The following is a 23,427-nucleotide window of genomic DNA, read 5'->3' on the forward strand; positions in this document are numbered from 1 at the left end:
CTCGCTTTCTCGATAAAAAAACACTTCACCGCTAGCATATATAGCGCAAGCTACACCCACGCAAGAAAGCCTCCAAAAAGCAAAGTTGGATGCATAGACCATATTAAATTCCCTTCCCTTATTTCAATAACGCGGCTTTCATTAAATTGAGAACGCTATAGCGCAAGTTCGCAAGTACTTTGTGTTCTCGCCATTATTAAACTTGATTGCCGAGAAAAAACAAAACAAAAAAAGCGGGAATATAATAATAACCTGGTGATCATTCAAAGGATCAGTGGGGCCCGGGTGGAGCTACGCGGCATACAGTGATGGGTTTTGGAGCTCCCACGATTTTTTTTTTTTCTTCGCCTGTGTATCTCGTCCCTTCTACTTCATTGGAGCAAAAGTGACAATGACGAATCGTCCCAGAGAACGGAGGAATTTTGGCAGGAGATCAAAGAGTTACTCAAACATAGAGATAGGATTGTAAGATAGAAGATAGGTCAAGAAAGGGCAAAGGAAAATCATGGGTGATTAAAAAAAAAAAGGTAAAGATAAGAGGAAAAGAGGAGGAAAGAAGATTGGGGCCAACCGAAATGGAAAGTATAGTGACGAAAAGAGCTCTCTTCTCTTCTTTAGCCTCGGCTGGGGCTTTGACTTCGCCCGACTTCGTTTAGCGAGGAACCGAGAAAGTGTGTCGGGAATGTGCAGTAAGAGTAAATAAAGTGAAAAGGGTAGCATGCCATCGTGTTCTCCTCTGCTGATGTAGATGAAGGCAGGTTTTAGAGCAAAAAAAAAAAAAAAAAGTGCAAGATAAAGCTCCCTCGTGCAGTGATTGCTGCGGCTAAAATTGGAGTCGCAAGTTGAGTTTGTGGTCTCTCTCGATACAGAGCTACATTTCGGTATCTCCTTTGCAAATACGAATAAAGAAGGAGTTATACCCGTCGCTCTAAGCCTTTTCTTTTCTTTTTTCTTTTCTCCACTCACCTTTTTTTGCCATTTCACCAAGCGTTATTCCGCCTCCCTGCATTAAGTAGTGTACAGATAAAACTTGAAAATAAATTATCGTTTCTTCCGAGTTCCTTGAAAATGTAGAGGAGGTGGACGCTGCAAGCAATTGAAAACACAGGCACACGAGCCTCGTCCGCACCCCTAGTGACGGATGTGTTAATGGTTTACCAGCTTGTGTACGAATCAGGGTATAGGCTGAGTACCAGCCCACTGTGGTGTCGTGTGGAATGAACAGGCTGACAGCGCCGCAGACCAGCTCTTCAATACCGGAGACGTACGAGTACTGAACTGCTGAGAAGAGACTGTCGTTCCATATTCTTCAACATGTAGTGATACCCCTTGCTTCTCGCCCCGTGTTCCACGCCAATGGACAAATGAATGTCCCCCCCCCCCTCCAATCCATGCTTCGAAGAGTTCCAACGCTCGTTTTCTGGATGCCACGAAGCACCTGTCGTCAAGACGCTGCGTTAGTTCATCGGATGCGACTCAGTGTGGCTTTCACAGCTAGGTTGCGCTACCGCTTGGGACAAGTTGACTCCCTAAGATGCCGTCGCTGCGGTGATCTGGAAGATCTAGAGCACATCCTTCTCCGTTGCCCGCACTGCCAACCTTCCCGAACCACACTTTCCGGGCCTCTCCATCAGTACTTCTGGCCTTCTTGGACACCGTAGGACTTCGGTTCTCACTGTGAGGCGACCCGTTATTCCATTTCCCACATCAACACCAGCAATGGGGCAGGGTATTGCCCCAGGCGATACAACTCCCCAATCATCATCATCAATTAAAATTGTTGTTGTTTAGAGGCGGTGGCGTTCCTCTGCATGGGTCCTGATCGGCGATGATGATGTGTCCCGGAGTGCCGGACGCGCTGGACCCATTGCGCGCTGTAGTAGTGTCGCATCGTCGTCGTCCACGTTCTGCCACATCATTCCTCCGCCCCTCCCTCTGACGCTGAACGGTGCTTCTGCTTGAGGCCCGCGTCGACACCATGAAGATGATCATGACGACGACACGTGTGTTGGGGTACGGCTGTGTACACGTCTTGTGATTGTGGCAATTTGTGCAGCATCAGCAGTATGGCGCGGACAAGTGCATAGTGAGCCGTGCGGGTTCTAGTGAAGAGCAGAATGAAAATGTGGGCTCGATGGCGAGTGGCTGACAGCACAGGGACCGGTGTGTGAGCGTAAGTGACGGGGAGGCCCGAGAACGGAGTTCATGGTGGCCTCCCTGCGAGTCCCCAGTGGAACAGTAGTCCAGGTGCCCCTAGTCAGACCAGTAGGCGGTTGGCTGCTGACTTTCCCAAGGTGAGGACCAAAGGGGAGGGTAGATGGGAAGGTTGCGGGTGCTGTGATCCTGGACTGGGCGCGTGGGAAATGCGTTGTGGTAATGCGCAGTCGACAACTATGTGCCACGATCAGGACTGGATCGTGTGGCTCGGAATGGTGGCGCTGGTGGGTGCCCGAGGAGGGCCACTGCGAAGCTGGAGGCGGTGTGACGCTGTTAAGGTGACCGTGACGTGCTGGGTGTGGTGAGGCGCGTGAGCCGCGCGGTAAACTGAGAGGTCGTTGAGCGGGCATGGAGCATCGCCGAGCGAGTCCTCGGAGGCAAGAGGCACCGCACCTCCTGTTTCGGAGTGGTCGGTAGATGGTGAATGTCCGACTTCTCTACCGGATTCAATGGATGGTGTTCGTTGTCCGGGTCACCAAAAGGACATGGTGCGCCTCTACATGAGTGCTGATGGGTGATGCTCGAAAGCCCCGGAGGGTCGTTCTGCCGGGTAACTGAAGCATGCGCCATGGCTCGCGCTAGTAGTGGCGCATCGTCGTTGTTCACTGGCCGTCACAAAAGTGTTGTTTGTTGCGCGCGACCTTGCTGCTAGATAGCCTTTCCAGTACTGTCTTCTAAGAAGCGCAATGAACGAAATAAAGAAAAAAATGGCGTTCCTTTACGAATTTTTTGCGGGCGATCTATCGAACGGATTTTTGTTCTGAAAACGGCTACGATATCAGGTGACAGATAACAGATGTTCTCATTGGGACAACTTTGCAGCTTTTATAATTAAAAAGTCAATTAATGAAAGTTAATTAAGACATTGCCTTCGGACTTTGCTAATGCCCTGCTAGGGAGTGCCCTTCAGCATATGCTATATTGCAATTGATTCCATCTTGGAAAAAGTGTTATATATATTTTTAAAAAATATGTTCACAGTTAGCTGGGACACCCTGTATATTAGTCCGAAGAAACATTCATGTTACAACTGTAGTTTTCAGACAGGATAAACCGGAAGCTGTCGATACAAGACAAGTATGTCGCAAGCAGTACACACCGCAGGTCGGCCCATTTCCTCTGTGCATGGGAAGCTCAAAAATGACGCTTCTTTCTGCTCTAGACCCGAACTGACCCTCCTAAATGAGGAACGCATAGGAGAGCACGTAACGTCAGTAGGTTCTAACTTAAAATTCCGCATAGTCTGCGGCCAGATCCCTGATGAAGCAGCTAATTCTAACAAATGACTTTCCCGCAGTAATCCATCGGGCCTGCTTCTTCTGACAGGACGTCATCCGTTATTCATGTGCAGTTTTTAAGTCGGCTTCTACTTTGACTCTTTTTGCCTCATTTCTTTCTTTCTTTCTTTCTCTGCTTGCGCCGAATTACTGGTGCCCGAATATCTGTGCCTCCGTAATTTTCGTTTGTTTATTCCGTTTCATCTATTATTGATGGATCCCCGGAGGGTGTGCGAGTGGACTCGATGGGGCTCTTGATGCAAGTTGGATGGCGTCTCAGTAATCTTACTGCCTAATCGATTAGACAGGACGTCGTACCGGATACACTTTGGAGGGCAGGCAGTTGTAGCGGAGTGTTTAGTTCTCCGATACGATATATCATGAAAGTGCACGGAGGGCTTCTCTTGTTAGTAATGCCTGGTACGCGGCTGTTAGTCATTTTGTGGGAGAGTGGAATGTTAGCAAGTAATGCATGTGGAGCATACATTGCGCTTGTCGATGGATATCCTTGTGGTCATGTATAATCGCTGAGAACTTACGGGTATGCTTAGGCTGTGTCCAATATAGAACGGAATATTGGAGAAAGCTAATTACGCGAAGTGCACACCCTGACTGGACTTGTACCCTCATATTTTCTCCATGTGACTTATAGAAGCGGGGCCACAAAGAACGTCGGCAGATGATGACGTGAAGAGGGGTAGGGAATGAGGGGTTTGCCATCCCGTTGCAAATAAGCTTTGTTGCGGAGGTTGTTGTTCGATTCTTCATGTACAGTTGCCGTCAACCTTAACAATAACACTAGAAAAAAATAAGGTGTCGTTCCCTAGCGCGATTATACAGCAACTCTTGGGGCCGTGAGGAGATCTTAATTGAACAAAATTATTAAGTTAGTCTAACCCAAGGATTTGGTTCACTTAACATTTCCCAGGGGGGTAACGCTCGGAGGCCGAATTTTTTTCCAGTGTTATTATTAAGGTTGACGGGAGCTGTACTATTGTTTGGAGTGTACTTGGCAGATACGCACTTTATTTAAGGGGAACATTGCTAAGAGATCTATGACTTTGGAACTAAGACTTTTGGTTGGAACACCTTGGAATTCTCTAGGAAATTCACGATTTCACATTTCAGAATTTTGTAGCTCGCGCGCATTTCTTCGTCTTCTCACTGAAACGTGTATTGCAAAACAGGTACCGGTGGCTCAGACGTACTATGTGCCCTCTCGAAATACATAAATGGCGTCACAATCCAAGCTTTTCTTTTGCTTTCTCCCTTAGGTAAAGCTGGAGTTTCAAAATTGTTACACGGTATTTCAAGCACACCATTTTCCACTTAAAACTTCCCCTGGCGGAACTCCACGAATTCTCAGGTTGGCCACCTAGTTGGTTAACGTGTTATCAACTTAATCGCCCTGTATCGAGTTCTTATATGCAATGTCCCAATGCGAGAGCAACACATTATTAATTTATTATTCGATCAGCCCGATTAGTTTCTTACAGTACGGCGGGATATTGTGGTACGTATTGATTAAGTGGCCGGTATAGGCACCGACTTCTCGAAGGTCGTGAAAGACTCAATATCTTGGTATGCGCAGCCAAATTTATTTAAAGGATGGAACGTACACCGTTGTCAGATGCAATGAAAAAAAGAAAGGAAGGAAGAAAAACGTTACTGCCTGATGTGATACCGTCTAATGAAACCCTCCTTCCGCTGCTTCTTCAGAAAAATGTGAAAACTATGCAGTCCATTTAAAGCAGAGCAATTTTTAGTCGTCCTGAAATAAAATTGAATAGCTTCAGTCCATGGCGTATCGCCGGGTCCACTCTCTGGCTATGGCATTGTAGTCCTCCTTGTCTTGCTTGTACACGGTGGCAATTTCAGGAACCAGAGGATCGTCCACATTGGGGTTGCACATGAGCACCAGAATGGACATCAGCACGGTGGCAATTGTAAGCTGCGGACACCAATGGCCCTTGAGAATATCCAAACAGATGTAGCCGTTGCTGTTGATGTTCGGGTGGTAGATACGTGTTGTGAATTTTACGAGAGGGGGCTTGAACGGGTAATCTTCAGGAAACTCGATCCTGAGCTTAAATAAGCCTAGGGAGGAAAAAAGATTATGGTGCCGGGTTAGAGTGGTCTGCAGACGATCCCCCATCACGGAACACGAAGCGTATATTGCGCAGCAAGCAAATGGTTGTTGCCTCCTATATAATATGATTTATTCACGCGACTTCACTCGCAGGAGAACGTCACGGTTGCAAGACGATTTGCTCCCATCATGTAGGTCTACAAAGTCTTCTAAATAAAATATGGCAGGGAAAGAAAAAAAAACCGGAACCAAACGGTAGCTGTCTCGCCGTTACGGAGCTAGTGCCCTCTAGAAGGGTGAGGCAGTAAATGAACTCGATACGGCATGGCAAGAAAGCGACGTAAGCATCCTATAGTAGTACACACAGTTTGTACAAAACGGTCATTGTCAAAAATTGCCGATTGAATTTTGCGTGAAAGAGCCCAAGCACACAAGGATGACACTGATATCAACACTCATACGCTCAGTTGTCTCGCGACGTAAACCTCCAATTATATAACACTCATACAAACACTGAACTGACGAGGGAAGTCACGGTTGCGAGTTAGCTGTGTAGAAACGAACCTTTCTCAAAGGGTGTCTCCGTTGGTCCTACAATGGTGGCATGCCATATGAAGAGGTTCGAGGCGTCGATGGGTCCAGCAGAGCAGTTTTCAGGCGGATTCCGGGTGATGTCGCGAAGTTCCTTCTGGATCTTACTTAGCGCTGGCTTTTGAGCCGCGCTTGAGGCCATGTGAGAGAACACACACTGCCCCTCCGAAAGGAGCGACTTTCTGTACCTGACAAACTGTTCGGCTAGCTTACCATCACAAAATACCCGCTGTACACTTCCTCGGACACGGGTGGCACCCTGACAGCCAGATGGAGTCTCTTTCTTCCTTGTCTTCTTCGATAGCGGCTGATCCTCACGTGATAACATTGCGAAAGGCGCAGAAGACACAGAAGATGATGTCTTCTCTTGAGTGGGACATTCAGCGCGATCTCCTAAGCGGATGTGAGGGTTACCTGGCTTCATGTACATAACCGGGCTATACTGCCGAACACTCATAATCTTCGGCCACAGTGTGTCCTTAAGGCGATGGTATTCAAATCAACGAAGGTGCACACGCGCTCTGTTCGAAAACATCCCCTAAAGCCGTCTTCGTTTGAAGTCCAGTCCCTTGCTGTCGGAAAGCGCAGATCATTTGGTGTGAGCAGGGGCCCACTAGGTTGCGCCCATGCGTACACAATGGTGAACAACAATGTGTACATGACTCGCGCTTCTGCGCCATCCTGCCACGCTCTTGAATAACGCAACTATTTATGTAGGTAATGATGTTGTTGGGCAGCGAAAGTGGTACGTGTCTTATTTGTGGCTCGTCGCATTCCACTGGACTACTGCTGCCAGCTCTCTCAGCAAAGTACGTATAACTCTGTAAGTAGGTCAACGTCGAACAAAAGGACTCTCAGGAGTCCTATTAAGAGTAAAACACTTCTGACGGTCATCTTCATTTCAATTATGCTCGGGAGGGAACTTTGCCTTTAATGAAAATGACCTGACAACGTCAGTAGAAAGGTCTGCTTTGCCTACACTGCCCTTGATTGCTCCACACTACTCGGAAGCCTTGACGCCAAGAAGAAAGAAATGAGAGTACCTTCTATGCCCATCAGGAGGTTCTTCACATAACTATCACCGGTACGCTGAACACGAATGGATAAGCAATACGAATAATGCATTATTCGCACATTCTCTAGCGTATTGGGCAGTAGGAAAATCACGGTCTGCCATCCAGCACCGACTAAGGTCATGACGAATTTTACTTTGTATGTTGGTGCAAAAAAGGTTGAGCGTTCCATCGTTTCCATCGATATCTGGGTGTGGTCATCGACTCGGATCTCCGATGGACTCCTCACATCTTGCATCTTGAAGCTAAGGCGCTGCGATGGATTTCCGTTAGTCGACATATTTCTGGACCTGGATGGAGCCATGATGAGCGCCCCCTTCAGGCAGTGCACAAAGACTTTGTGCGGACGGCGGTGCTTTACAGCCTTACAGTCCTCCACAGAACTGCAGCATCTTCATCGAATACTTTTCGAAGCTTTCTTGCTCGTTCCAAGAATGTCCGAGTAACGGCATGTTCTGAAGGAAACCTGAGGACTTCCGATTGAGGTGTTACATGAAAGAGAGACAGCAGACGTGGTAGTGCTATATAGTACTACCAGGTCTGCGTGTACACAATTGTCGTCACCCACCGCTCATGAAAATGCGATAATGCACATGTAGTGGCTTTTACAGAGTGGTGCAGATGACATGTCCGAGTCGCACTGGTTTCATCAGAGAGAGCATGACACTACCGGATGCGTCGTGGTCCCTGCCGGTCCCTACTACTTCGGTCAGTCTGCACGAGCTTCGGCAACGAAGCAACCATGCCCCCACACCCGACCTACTCGGAGACCGTTCTCATCGACCTTGAGCAAGCGGGAACAATATTGCTCCTGGCGATCAAAACATTTCAACCATCATCATGATGAAAATAAAGTTGTTGTTGTTGTTGTTGTTGTTGGACACAATTTTTACACTGTCGTAGAAGAGAAATTCTCTACTTATCTAGCGGTACACACGAGTGAGTCGTCGAAAACGGCGATTCTGCATCAGCATCCGTAATATACTATGAGATGGCATAGTGCAAAGACAACACCTTTCGACTTAACGTCATCAACAAGCGCAGCATTTAGAACGGAAGAATGTCGTTCCTTTCTGCAATACTTAGTCTGTCGTACGCCCTGTGTATAAGTAGCACTCGCAGACTCGAAATCCGCGTCCCAAACCATTGAGATAGTGCTCCCTTGATCCCGGATCGTCCGCCCTGCTGTTGTGGCGGATCTGCAAGCGGCTTACTGCAACGCGTACAGAGCAGGCCACGGGCTAGGAACTGTCTAGGAACAGTGGGTTCCTTGGCCACCGTGGAGTCGTGGGGAATGAGTGGGCGCCGCAGAAGCAGCTCTCTTCTAGCATAATGACTCCCGTGGTCTCGCGCCAGTGAGCAACTGACACCCTTTCCACATCCCAATGCTCACTGGGTCCCAATGCTTATTCTCCGGATGCCACGGATTAACTCCCGTCACGATACAGCCAGGACCATGCGTCACCGTACGCCACAAGTGTAATCTCAAAACAATGAAAAAATCTGGAGCACATCCTCCTCCGTAGCTCACACTAGCAACTTTTCAGGACTACACTTCCCTGTCACACGGGCAGTCTTCAATGATCATTCAAATCAATGACAATTGGCCGTAGTGCGAAATAGCGTATAACGTGTAGGCTTCTCAAAAGGCCTTAGATCGAATGCTGTCTGAGAAGTTGCAACGTTCCACGCCTGGGGCGCAACGCGCATATTTAATGACCATTTGCTGCAGTGGTCGTCGAGGGCTGCCTGTGTGGACAAACAACGCAGTTCAACTGAAATAGTGCGATCGCAATAGTGGGTGCCTGAAATCTATGTAAACGGAATACAGTGAACCCTCGTTATTATGACCGTGGCCGTTCCCGAAAATTTTGGTCATAATGCGGAATAGTCATATTAACGGGGGGGGGGATTTGCAGAGGTTTCACTGCATTGTTCCCCAGGAGCATGGTCGTAAAGCGCGTATGTCAGATTATCGGGGGTCATATTAACGAGGGTTCACTGTATTTCGTTTTGAAACCATCGGAAGGATTAGAAAATGAACTTGTTCGGATTGCAGCCGGCTGCGCTCTCCCGGCTGAATTTAGCCAGCAATGTGCGGACCGACGTCACTGGAGTCGGTTACGGAGGCAGGCTGTCCATCACACAAAATCGTGTCTTCCGACTCGAAATCTGCTGCAGAACAGTCGCTAGAAACATCTGCGTTCATGCTTTCGGTGGTATCGGATTGTAACCAGCCTCCCGATGTAGTCAGCTGGGTTATGGGGAATTTCGCCGGCAATGCCAATTACGTCACCGAAAGACGCAAAGCAGGGCGGGGCCATTTCAATCGGAAGCTGGCAGTTGGTTTCGAATTCGATGTTTTTTATTTTATGAAAAAACACGAACGAATTTTGCTAACCTTTTTTGGTGTTTTCTTCTCGGAAGGCATCTCCAAGTTGATATCACATTAATGTTAGAAGTCCGGATTCCTCGCGGACACGATAGCGTAGTTTTTGATCAAATCCAGCTCACCAGCGTGCTTCCCTAGACGTTGTCTCACCTTTCTGGACAATGTGGTCCTTCACTCGTCACTGTATAGGGCTCGTCATTATATTTTCACCAAATTATCACGAGTAACCGGGTGCGGTATCGCCTATCGCGATGGAACATCTTAATCATCATCAGTACAAAAAAGTGTTGCCTCTGTTTCGAACATCCTGTGTCCTGGTACGTTTTCTGAATGACAGTATTGCCACACGCAGAAAGCTGTAAAATTCAAATCCATGATGACTAATTTTTCTACGGCGAACCTAGCCGTGTATGAAGAGCAGGCGGAGAAATAACCCTCCCGGTCCCTACTGTGCATCTTCCAATATGTGCTTATGATGTCATCCACAAATACGGCAGAAAGCAGTGTTCCCTGCTCTCCTTTGGACGTTACGATGCAGCGAGATCCCACGAGACTGGATGAATAACATAACTAAGGCACCGTTAACGTTGGCATCCGTGCTGGGTGCCTGGCTCCATATCACACAGCAGCGTGACGCGTTGCTTTTGTTCCTGAAATCTCTAAGGGACGCTTGTGTTCTCTTGCTCGATGACAATACACGTGTTGGTTGTCGGTGGTTGTCATCCGTCATCCTCAATGGGAGATTATGTTCTAGCCGACTCTTCCTGAGTTCTGGACTGTTCGCATGCTCTGGCAGGTACGCACAGCAATCCCCCTTCCGATGGAGTTGTTCTCCAGTATGTAGGCAAGAGTTGCACTACATGTATAAGGGCCTGCCTTCATCGACAGGTTCCTTACTTGATGACGATACACACTCCTTAATCCTACCACCGGCTGTGCTGTATGAGGTTTTCCCTGGGTTTTCCGAAGACTTTCCAGACGAATGTCGGCACAGTACCCTCCTGAAGTCGCCCCAGGACGCATACTAACCCCCCTGTCCCCCACTCCTTCCTGTTGTCCTTTCTCCATCTGTTCATATCTGTACGCCGCTCATAGATACAGTTGCTTCGCGGCGCTAACACGAAATCAACACTCAACAACTTGTCTCCTTGACACTGTTTAGTAAAACTGGAATCATATTGAAGCAAGAGCATCAGGTCGAGAGATATTTCGATATTTCGAATTATTCGATATATATAGAGATATTTCGATGTTTTGAAACTAGACTGCACTCAGGCTCGAGATTATTCCCTGTCCGTGTTCAAAATATGGCCGGGTCACGACCTGACCCTTTTTGCTTCAAATTGCATGGACTGATTACTGAATTTTATATTTTACGATGGCTTCATACTGTGTACGCCATCTATGCTTCTGAGCACCGCCATTATCTGACCGTGAGGGTTTCATGTCACGACAATGACTGGGATGTAGTAGCATTATGCACCCATCAACTCAACACTTCATATCTCGTAATAACCGGTGTGACTTAGGTTAGTGACGTAGCTTTGAGTAAGCGGTAGACTTCCCCACTCATCCTCACTACATACATTTCTTGTTTTCGCTTCTTGTCTACCTTTGTTAGAGTCGTTCATCTTGCCCATCAAGTGGAAGCGGAGAAGTATGGAAATAACTAGAACTATTAAAGTATTCACGGAGTTGTTTCAGAAATGAATGCAAAACTGAAATATTAAACTACCGGAATTTCCCCGAGCGACACGACCCTAAAGCTGCGAGTTCGCATGACAAAATAGCGTTCGTCTTTTCCCTGCAGTTACTCGTTGCTATTTCTCAGCGGCAACTAATGTGGAATAGACGACAGAACAGAACGTCCGTCCTATCGTTCTCCACAAGGCGTCTGTCCACTCAGGATCTCAAATATCGCTAAGCATTATTGCTGAGCAGCATTGACTGCCTTCTTTCTGTGTGAAACATCAAGCGCAGCTATTTCATGTTCGCGTCTTCACTTCCCATTGTGCCTTGTCACCCGCTGAACGTGCCTGTGTGTGCAATTTTCGCCGCAATACCATCATCGTTACCATTCGCGGCACATCCGAGATGTCAATATCTGTACCGTGACTTTTTGGAAATCGATATAAAGGACATGGGACTCATTACTTCTATCAGATTAATGGGCCGGCACAAGGGGCACTAGGTACTTGTCACAATCAATCATGATCAACTCAGACCGGATAACCGGATAACGCTCTCTCTCTCTCTCTATTTCTTCCTACTTGCAGTTCTTCGTTCTTCCTACGAAGTAACAACACCGGACGTGTTTGTCATCCGAGGCAATACCGCCGCCCTTCGCTGTGAGGTGCCTTCGTCGGTGCGCGACTTCATCCACGTAGCCTACTGGGAAACGGAGGATGGAATGACGCTTCACAGCGGGACCCTCGAAGGTGAATCTCATTTACTTCTGATTTTCTATTCTTGCCATCTATTTCGATTTGTCGGGGAAAACGTCGGTGTCGCCTGCGTATGACAGCGGAGCGGCAAACGTTATCCTTCTCTCCTCTTTGCCCCGTCAACCACCGCGCGTTCGTCTCTATATAGCCCGGGTTACATGAATGCGACAAAAGCGCATCGTATTGAGTTGTCGTGCCCCCTCTCTCCTATCCCAATCACTGGATTGGTTGCTATGGCCCTGTCGGAGAGAGAGGATGTGCTGCGGTAAGCTGATACGCTACGCTTTTATCGCATTTATGTAAACGCAACTTATGATAGATTTGCGTTGGATACAGATACTGCATGTACGGATACAGAGAGACTAACTAACAAAATATGAGGCAGACAACGAAGATGTAGGAAGTAGAAAAAGGGGGAGTTATTTATTTACTAGTGGAAAGTTAAGGGGGAAGTCAACGTTGCGGCGGAAGCTCCGCCTTCGTCAGGACTGAAGAATGACAAATGACACTTGGAGTTTTATACAGTGCTACAATGACGTCACAATCGGGAATCCAAGGGCTGTGGACTGTTGTTACACAGCAACAACAGTCCACAGCCCTTGGATTCCATCCCACCTCCCGGACTATGACCTCTTCACCGGACATGACTCAACCACTTCCTTGTACTTGACCTGCTGACGGCCGCCAGGTGGCGGGACCCCCCGATTGTGACGTCATTGTAGCACTGTATAAAACTCCAAGTGTCATTTGTCATTCTTCAGTCCTGACGAAGGCGGAGCTTCCGCTGCAACGTTGACTTCCCCCTTAACTTTCCACTAGTAAATAAATAACTCCCCCTTTTTCTACTTCCTACATCTTCGTTGTCTCCCTCATATTTTGTTAGTACATATTTAATTTCGCGGTCGCCCGAACCCCTTTCTTCCTATATATATATACATATATACACATGTGCCATGAGACAACACAGGAAAAAGAAAGACTTTGCAGTGAAATACAGTAACGAACTTCGCATATGTCATGAGGTGGAAATATACCTTTTCAGGTCAGAATATTGTACACATCGTATTCTAACAGTACACATGTATATAGACTATTTGGATAATACACATGTAGGTAGATACACTGTTTGCCTCGAATTGTCTACGTGTGCTTAACTTCTATAGCATCAATGTTACAAAGAACAAATAAATAACGACGGCCTCCACTGCATGCATTTGCCCTGAACTGCGCATAGTGTTAAGTCAAGAACTTCACCCCTGCAGTCTTGCTGTTCTACCAATTGACCATAAATCGGTTAACTTTGATAAGATAATATGGATAACCAGGTAAATGAATGTAGATCAGTATGTTCTAAGCCTGACAAGTTTTATTAAGTACATGTTATCGGGTAGTAAAGTGTTTGGTTTAGCAGCATTCTAGACAGTCTTTACCGCATCCTGAAGCCGTATTGTAATGCAAACGCGCAACATACAGAAACAAGTGTTTTCAAATTCACGCTGACCACCGGTCACGAAATGTTGTTCTTTTAGGCAAGTGTATCTTTAGCATACAGCCCTTTCCGAGGAAGATTCACGGAAGCATGCTCTTCAATCTTGAGGCCGTATACACGTGTTTTTTTACAATGGCTTGCCAGTGCAATCGAGAACGTTTATGCTCTTCTATATCTTAGTAATGTTAATGAGTTCATGTCCCCGAGGAACAAAATATATCGCTTCGTACTACCAGACTAATTAGTCTTCCTGGACTAATGAGATATGTCGAATAGAAACTTTTGATGAAACATTTCTCTTCGTTTCAGAGCAGAGCTCTCAACAGCTTTCTCCGCTGCTTTGTTCCGTGATACGAGAGGTTATAGGATTTTCCGACCCACATACATATTGAAGAGCGACTTTCAAAATATTCCTCATGGAGCCAAACGCTGACCGATAGCAAGAAACACGCATACGTAAGAGGACTTAGGGCTTGCCCTCTCAGTCCTGTTTATTGTACGTATTTTGAATTGAAAAAAAAAGGAAAAAAAAGAAAGGAGTTCATTAGGTAGATCTTCAAAACGTCACAGAAGCGTCTGTTTAGACTTAGAGTTATGACAACGGTTCCTATTTGTAGGATTACAGGAGCACGTTGATAAACTGTTGCTTTTAGCAAACGCAATTTGAGCTCGGAAAAAAGTATTTCGTGTTTTTTCCCGACAATTTGAAAAAAAAAAATGACATGTATATACAGCGTGTTACCCACCCATGCTAGCGCGCCGTGCTGCTACGATTACGCTACGCATGTTAGCGGAGCACTGTGTTGTCTACATATAAAGCTTTGACAGACATTCACTCCCTGTAGATTTCAAGGGGATTGAGCATCGCAGTGCAAAGTTAGGATGCAAAACGCATTGCTCCACAATCGAAAAGGGATTGCTCCCCAGACGATGACCTGTCGCTTTGACGGAGATGTCTCCGTGTTGTTATTTACCCCTTTCCCTGGGGTTCGCAATCCGCACAAAGAGAAATGCATCCAACGTTCGATCGACAGCGGACAAACTAGGTGGTGGTGGTGGTGGTGGTGGTGATGGTGGTGATGATAGGGCTTGCCGTTGTCGGCCTCACGTATGTGAGCTACGTCACGACTCACGCCCTGGGGGAATGTGCGTCCTGGGCCGACTTCTAAGGGAACTGTGCTGACATACGTCTGAAAGCGTCTCAGGAAAACCCAGGAAAAACCCGGACAAACTATCTTACAAAAGTGCAATGAGTACCGCGATTAAAGCAAAAGCGACGAATGACGATGGCGATCTTCCGCCACTGAACATCGAAGTACTCCGTAGACTGAATGTGAAACCGAAACTGAGGTGCCTCACAACGTGCTGCAGCACGAAAGACGCCATCTTGAATTTTGAGTTTTCTTTCCACCTTTAAGCGTCTGAAAAAAAAAAAAAACGAAAGGAACTTTTTTTTTGGGGGGGGGAGGGAGGGTTATTTCCGGTTTTCCCCCTCCCTTCACATCTACTCACAGTGTATGTTCCAATGGTGCTCTAAAACGTTGCGAGCTAAAGGGAAAAAAAAAACTTAATACACTGTCCTCATTCGTACTTCCTTTCTTCTCGATTGTCCCTTAATTGTTGAAAGACGTCGGACCAAGTGGACTTCTTTCCCCCACCACTCGCCCTATTCTTCCTTACAAATAGACAAAGGGAGGCGAAAATACAGCCGCACAGTTGGAGTGGACCGCACTGTTCACCGACTGACTATTTGTCTTCATAAATCATCTCTGGGATCTCTTTTGATACACAAAGAAGGAACGGGACATTAAAAAGGAGGAAGGGGGGCCGCATGGATACAATTACGGTGGAAATCTTCCATTGCTATTTGGCTAGCCATTAAATGCAGCTTACGTCACAATCCTCTTCCTCGGAGTGCCGTCTTTTGTTGTTCCTTGAAGGCCAGTTCTAAAACATGAGCGCGGGGCGAGGCAATGGAAAAGGGGTTCTTCACAGAAGGCCTCGTGATATATTACGGGAAATGGCGCCGAGCTCCGCGACGATGTTGGCCCGCTATCTGTCTTCGAGTCCCTCTCTTCTTTGCAGGGTTTGCTTATTTCGTTCGGTATGTATTTATCAACAGGGAGCTTATTTTATGGGATCTAGCGTTCCTGGCTGTCATCCGCTGGGGCTGTAAAGTGTCTTTAAGAAGAAAGGTTCGGTTTTTATTTGAGCCGTTCGAAGCCGCGTGAAGACTTCAAATAAGTTAAACGACGTATGGCCTTCGTATATTGGTCTGCACGAAAAACTCTAATATAGTTTTGAAAGGTTTTGCGAGACATGGTGATTGAAACCCTTGAAGATACAACTATTTTCCTTGGCTTTCTTAATTTACAGTTCTTGATGCGCCACGGACTTTATTGCACAGATACGCAAACGAACCTCTTTACATTGTGCAAGGACTCGATGACTGGGTAGTTCATGCTGTACTTAGGCATGGGAGCAGGACGCGGAGGAATAAACGAACACAACACAACCGTTTCATTCACAGCTCATTAAAATATTTATTTTTTTATTTTTTTGCATTTGTAGCCTTAAACAAGTATATTGCTATCCCGTTTTCGACCTTACCTTACCCTCTTTGTGGTGTCAACGCATCAACCAGATGTTCTATTCTTCTTTTTTTTTTTACAAGAAAATGTAGCTCTGCTGGAATTGATGCTAACATGATGTTTCGCTAGCACTTTTAGTAATCTTATTGCTAACATTACCTTTCCAAGCTCATAGCAACTTATATCCCAAATTTGTATATCGGTCTAGTCGGTGACTGGCCGTCTATCACCCAAGTTGTGTTCTACTTTGTGACTTCCTTCCTCGGAACTCTGTTGTGAAACCAGGCTACCTAAGCGGTTCGATTCCTGCCAGGTTCGATTCCTGGCGTCAGCACCTCTTTTCCCTGAGTTGTTTCCATTCGTTAATTTCTGGGCGTTTGAGGCTTACTTGTCTGTGTCGTCCCTAATTGTTGGTCTGCCTCGGCCAAATCTCGTTGTTTACCTAAGCGTGTTGGACGTCATCCACTACAACGTCATTACGTCACTTTTAGCGTCATCCACTACAACGATGAACGATTTATGATTATTCTGCACGTCACACATGTGAACATCCGGCGTGCATTCGACCACGATCCATACCATAGTGCTTCCTTCTACGGATCCTGGACTCCAATTGCGCCGTGACGTCACTACCTTGTAAGTGAACGAATTATCTCGTTCTGGATGCGAGGGCAGAAATATGACACTCCTTTCCACCCAGTCTTGAATTCAGAAACGTGTCGTTCGGAGTCCTCATTGTGAAGGCTAACCAGATCCAAAGCACTCAGAAAAATACAGCACTCAGGCCAGCCAAATAACATCTGCCGACGAGTTTCTCAAGACGAGGCAGAAATAGATAGCATCAGGTACTACCGCGAGGACTGCTTTCCACTTTTTCTTTTCGGAATCGTTTGCTTTCAGCATCTCCTCATCGATTGCTCCACCCTTCATTCTGCCTTGTTTCAAAGTCTGTCCAAGGCACCATGTTCTTCCTACGTTCATTTGTATTTTCGTGATTTCGCTTTCGGTTCGGCTCCCTCTAGTCACAAAAGCCATTCCATGGCTAAGCTGGGCATTGGCTAAGCTGGGCATTGTGGCGCTTTGATTGGCGAATGGGATGCAAGAGAAGTAAAACAGTCGTTTTCGCATTGTGCTAATCATCAGCTGTTCTTTTTGCACAACCTGTTCATGTTTTCTTTTTGTTTTTTGTTGCAGAACCAACTGTTCTTATATCGATCTCCCAACTGCGGATATGACAATAGAGCAGTCGTACTCGTTATTCTGACCTATACCTTATGCTATACAGGGTGTTTTTTTTTTTATCTGCAACAAATTTTCATAAAAAGGGGAGTTCCCTTGGGACGCTTTTACTTTTGCCATTGGATTACTCGACGAAGCTGCTACTAGGAAGCCCTATTTTGTCTCGATGAGGGGGCTAATTAACGCAAGTATTTTTCATAAATTTTTTCATTATTGGCTCTAGGGAGCACATTGTATTGGCGATATTAAAGTCTGATCTCCACATGATCCGCTCGAACCACTGATAAAGCACAAGAGTAATCGCAGCGCGCGCCACAGACCTAACTATTTTAGATCTGCCGTGTGCTGCAAACCTCAAGTGACGTCGATATCTACGCCCGCACTTAACAGAAAAACGTGGAATTTAAAACGACACAGAAATACGGAAAAACAGAAAAACGTGGAATTGGCCAGATAGAACTTGAAAGGCACTACGAAGGCTGGAATAGGAGACACATATGGTAATCATTTAAGATATTTGCCGGATTGAAACTAATAATGTTGTAGGACCGTGCAACAGGATGAAGAGGGAAAATCTCATATACTGGTAGCAACATATCGTAATGAGAGTCCTGCAATGTACAAGGTCGGAAAGGTACACATTGCGGATCCCTTCCAATATCTAAGTTTCTTGGACTGGCTCAGGATTGAGGGCCGTGTGTACCTCAGCGTTTTTTTTCGTTTTTGTTTTCCGACTCGTAAAAGCTTGGAGCAGCAAATACCTACCCGGTTTCTTCCTCAGCAATATCTTGGGATATAAGAAATTTTATCACCGCAGACTTTGGGAAGGAGACCCAAACAGTTCGTATTTTGTTCAAATACTCCCCGGACGGGAGCTCCGAACAGAGTCGTAAGCCCGTGAAACAAATTTTACAGGCCCGCAACAAGAACAAGTGAACGAAGGGCGGTATCGACCCATTATTTCCTTTTTCTTTTCTTTATTTTTATTATTCTTTGTCGCGCACGACCGTCGCATGTGTGCGGCATTTTTCTTGGGCGATGGCGCAGCAGTAGGTTCGTGGATTATGATTACGTTCTTATCGATAGAGTCATTTTTCGTATCCATCTTTTACACCGAGAAAGCAGCGTCGTTTTCTTTAACGACGCCTCCGGCACATTGCAGGAAAGATGGTTCAGGAAATGGAGGTGTCTGAAGGAATGTTTGAGCGGAAGCAGCGTTATTTCCCTGATTGCGGTTTTTCAAATGTCGTCACTAGAAGCAGGAGAAGCTCAGCAATGCCGAGGCTGGAACGGCGTCTCGTGTATAAGGGAGATATGTTAATACCTGGGTGCGTAAGTTTTTGTTAACTTTCAATATTTATTTGAAAGATGTCCCACAGGGTTGCCAATAAACCTTCCTGTTTTAAAGCACCTGTTTTCATCGTTCCTGCGTATGGTACCGCAATTGTTGCGGTGAATCTCCTCACCCCATTGTCATTCATGTAGTAGTAGTTATTGTTCCTTGATCATCTTCATATAATGTTCCACGTGCAATGGGGTAGGGTACCGCACAATCTGGTATTTGTGCGATTGTGTCAGTTACATAAAGCAAAGTGGCCAAAGAGAAAAGAATAAAAAAGATTATCGTCATATCGACTTAGTCACTTCGATTTTTTCACCATATAATCTAGGACAGCGTTTGTCACGGTGCATTCGAAATCTTGAAGGTGTCACGTATTCTTCAGAACGCAGCACAGAATATACCAGGCAAAGAGCGCGTGTTTTACTAGTCTTCTCTACGTTATAGTTATAGAGTAGCTTTCCGAGAAGTCTCGTGTTGTTGTCCAAGCATAAGTCCTGATCTTCAGGGACATAATCCTGATGGATGTGTTAATGGCTTGTCGGCATCTATACGAAGCGGGCCACAGGCTAGTTCTCCAGCGGGTTCCAATTCATCGTTGTGCTGTGCGGAATGAACAGGCTGACAAAGCCGCAAAAACAACTCTTTCGTCTAGCAGATGCACGAGTTGAGGGGTGACCAAGCACCACTGCTGAGGGGTGACCGTTGTTTCCGTGCTTTGACGATTAATGGCACCCCTTGTTTCCCGCTCATGGGAAACCTATGTTCTCAGTTTCATGTCTATGCTTGCAAGGGTAGATACAACGCTTGCTTTCCGGATGCCACGGAATACTTCTCATCAGGACGCTGCCACTAATTCATCGGATGTGACTCAACGTGGCTTTTACAGCTCAGCGGCGTTGCGGCTTGCAACAAGTTGACTCTCCAATATGCGGTCACTGCGGCGACCTGGAAAATCTAGAACGCACCCTGCTCCATTACCTGCACACCAGCCTTTCAGGACTACACCACCTAGATATACAGAAAGCCTGCTTACTGGTCGCCATGACGTCACAATTAAGAGTCAGCCAATCAGGACCATGTTTTCAACGGCCGTAGCGAATCACGAACGGGCTTTCAGCTGCCGTGGCCATGAAGACGAACCACCGTCGCCTGCGAGTTGTGACTGAACGTCCCCGCGTACTGAATGAGAAAACTTGGAAAAAAAGCCCGAAGAGGTATCAACCTTTCTCAAAACTTATTTTCTGGAAAGCGTCTTGGACTTCTTGTCTAAATATTTAGGTCTGCAGCTTCCAGGTGAGCTGCAATCATTTGCGGGTTCTTCAATTCGCAGAACGGTGAATCGCAGTATAGCAGACGAATTCTGACTCTTCATTGAAAGATGGAAAGGAGGGAATGAGCAGGCCTTGTGTATCTATAGGTGCCGTTGGCTATAGGATGTCGCCCTCTCACTATGACGAAATTGCTTCGTCCACTGTCACGTCTATCCCACCAACGCTCTATGCCCCAAAAGCGCTAGTAACCTTTTTGGGAAAGTGCGACTTCACGCCTCACTATAAAGGGCTAAACGCATGGAGCGTTTTTTCCGACGTTTTCAGGACGCGCGCGCGCTCGATGTGCGTGTGACCTCGTAAAAACCAGTTTTTCAACGCGCGCGGAGGGCGTACGCCGGAATCTGTCGACTACAGATATTCGCGCACATCTGGGCGCGTTTTCCGAGAAGTAGACAGAACCATGGCCGTCGTGCGGCAGACAAGGTGGCGTATGAGCAGCTCGCATAAATTTTTTGGGACATTATTCATCACACTAAATTTACGTGAACGTTTTAATGGTATCTGGAATGAAGGAACGCAGGAACCACAGGAAAAAGAGCAGCTGCACGTTCTAACAGATATTTGTGGTCGACGAATATAGCAACAGTGGCGCGCGTCACTCGCTCCGTACGTGTCCCATGCGTTTCGGGTGGTCGCCTCGCTGGCGTTTCTTCGCCGCGTGCGCAAGGCCATGGCGTACGCTCGACGTTTTGACGCTGAGAAAACGTCCAATGCGTTTCGCCCTTAAGGCTCATTAACGCTATTAGTGTGAGTAATAGGGTATAGAGTGTTACATCTGGCGATGAAACGCCCCAATCGTCGTCACCAAAACAAAGTTGTTCTTGTCGTTAAGGGAATAAGCCGTCTGACTAACTCTCTCTCGTACGAACTACCTTGCATCGTGCTCGGGTGCGTATACCCTTTGGAGGTAACTATTCAACAGCTATGTTAACTAAGCGAGCTCGGACCTTCAATGGCACGATTCTAATCTGAATGCGTGAGACGACGTCGAAGACATGTCTCTCATGCCAATTCTGGGACGTCCTGCACTCACGCTTCATTAGCCCGCGGGATTTAAGGCGCCTGGCGAGGACATTCGCTAAGGATCGCGTCCGCCTGCTTTGAGAACACGCCGCGTAGGGACTTAATGAGGTGTTAAAGAGAGTACAACTCTGATGGAGGCACGTTCTTATTTTTGCGTCTCGTTCGGCGGTAGATTAGTGTATTGCAATGCCGAGGCCAGTAAAATGAAGGCTGAATACGCGCAGACAGATTATAACGCCCTGCAGTGGCGACAGGTATCGAAGCATCAAAGGGGTTGTGACTCGTATGGTTCACATCGATGCAAATAATTGCATCTTACATTGATCCGAAATAACTTGAGACGAAACGGACACGCAACCCCCTTCAAATTGATTGCGTTACTGATTGGTAAAAGAAAAGAAAAATGGAGATGGGACTTGCTAGTCCAGGACGCGTTATTTAGAGCACGTCATTATATGTAAAACAAATAAAGGGAAAGGAGGGTGGGGAAGGAAGGAAAGAGGAAGGGGAAGGAAAAAGTAATAAAAGGGAAAACTATACAAATCTATAAACCCTTTAAGAGCTGAAGTAGTGCGAGGGTGATTGCGTTGAGGGAGAGCATAATGGCATATTAGAAATGGTGAAAAACCAAGCGAAGCGAAACAGGAAAAGACATTAAGAAGAAAAGCATCAAAATGCAAGCACTGATGATAGTGGTGGTGGTGATGTAATTGCGTGGATGGTTGTTCCTGCGAGGCGTAGTTCAGAAAATCCAATCCAAAATCCAGAAAAGTTCAATGACGCGTATTAACGCAGATTCTGCCCCATAAGTCTATATTCAGTATTCGGAACTGTTACCTGCGAGAATTGAAGTTCATTACTGTAATAACATTTAATCTCCACGTCTCAAACGAAATACAAGGACAGCATACAATCAGGGCCGGTGCTAGGGGTGTGCGGGGCCTGAGGCAAAGGCACATCGCGGGGCCTGTTTCACACCAGCAGTAATGAAAAGATGAGAAATGATAAGATTTTCGCAGGGGGAGGGTTTTAGTAGTACGGGAAATGGCAGCAGGAGAGAAGGGTGCGAAATCCTCGGTGTAGCTTGCAGGGTTGGCGGATTTGTCTTAAAAGTGGGACTTTTTCTCATCCCATGACGGAATGGCACATAACACGTTCTTCTCTCCTTCCTGTTTTCGTCGAAGATTGCGCGTGCGATTAAGGGCATACTTGATATTTAAAAAAAAAAAGTAATCCCTGGTTGAAGGCTTCGTGCGCGGGGCCTATATGCAAGCGCGGGGCCTAAGGCGGTCGCCATACTCACCCCCGCCCCATTATCGTCAGCCCTGCATACAATATGGACAATAACTCGTGCCCGATAATATTCCTCGTTAGTGTTCAGCAAAACACAGTTCACAAGGTACTACAATTGCGTCCTCAGATGAATTATACTGAAAATAACACCGGTAACAACCGACCCTTCGTTGTAACACATACTGGACCATAAAGTATTTGCCTACCCTTTAATATTGAATGGCTATCGTTGCAGACGCCAGATCAACGTCGAATGCAATTCCGCCTTCACCGGGTCTCTCATTTGCTTTCCTATCTCGCCTTATTGGGATCGCGCAGATCGTTTAGTACATCCCTTCTCCCGACTATAACGCGCGGAGGTTTTGGCAACAGACCCAGTAATAAGGAAGGCTAAAGGTCAAGGTTTGCTAGACACTCCTTGTACAGCCCGAATTCGTAATTCCAGGACGAAACGCTATCAAAATTAATGTACACTATGTACATATATGGAATCCTACATTTGTCCAGATTTCGATTTCAGTAACTGGCAATACTTACTTTACATACTTTATTTATTTATGAGATTATTTGTGTACCGAAATACTAAGTTTCTAAACTAGATACGTAAGCTCGTGAACGTGTGCTTGTTTTCGGGTTAAATTTTACTGTCATAACATTCGACGCCTAACGTAAACTACAGAGGAAATGTATTATATACAAGCCGGTACCTTTTCGAGTATTACATTTGCTCTAGTCATTTCACCAGGCCTTCCTCGTGCGTATGCCGACATTGCTGCTGCTGCTGTCATCAATGGACAGAGCAAACGGCCCGCACTCGTCAATAGATACTATGCGAGTAATGTGCACGATGAGAAGCAAAGGATGACCGTACGTGCAAATCTACTCCCGGTTATATACAGGGTCCCAGAATATCTGGGGCCGCCTGGTACAGACTTGGAACGAGGCGACTACACAGGACGAGACATCACGTGTGCGACGTCGGTGTCTGTTGTCTCGTCCGGTGTAGTCGCCTTGGCCCAAGTATATACAGGGTGCT

General features: G+C 46.5%; 2 protein-coding genes across 2 annotated transcripts in view; one reads left to right on the forward strand and one right to left on the reverse strand.

The window, feature by feature from the left end:
• LOC135393811 (cell adhesion molecule Dscam2-like) overlaps positions 1–23,427 on the forward strand; it is a 306,350-nt gene that overhangs the window by 139,017 nt on the left and 143,906 nt on the right. Inside the window, exon 3 of the mRNA XM_064624091.1 lies at positions 11,916–12,077. Within this exon, the coding sequence (XP_064480161.1) occupies positions 11,916–12,077 (162 nt within the window). The remainder of the gene's footprint in view (positions 1–11,915; positions 12,078–23,427) is intronic.
• On the reverse strand, positions 5,077–6,593 carry LOC135393812 (ubiquitin-conjugating enzyme E2 2-like). Its single transcript, XM_064624092.1, has 2 exons — positions 6,148–6,593; positions 5,077–5,591 (listed from the first exon to the last, which is right to left on the reverse strand). Exons 1-2 carry the CDS (start codon positions 6,500–6,502, stop codon positions 5,287–5,289), a joined length of 660 nt encoding a protein of 219 aa, XP_064480162.1. The 5' UTR covers positions 6,503–6,593; the 3' UTR covers positions 5,077–5,286.

The sequence above is a fragment of the Ornithodoros turicata genome, chromosome 5, assembly GCF_037126465.1.
Source record: "Ornithodoros turicata isolate Travis chromosome 5, ASM3712646v1, whole genome shotgun sequence".
Classification (NCBI taxonomy): Eukaryota; Metazoa; Arthropoda; class Arachnida; order Ixodida; family Argasidae; genus Ornithodoros; species Ornithodoros turicata.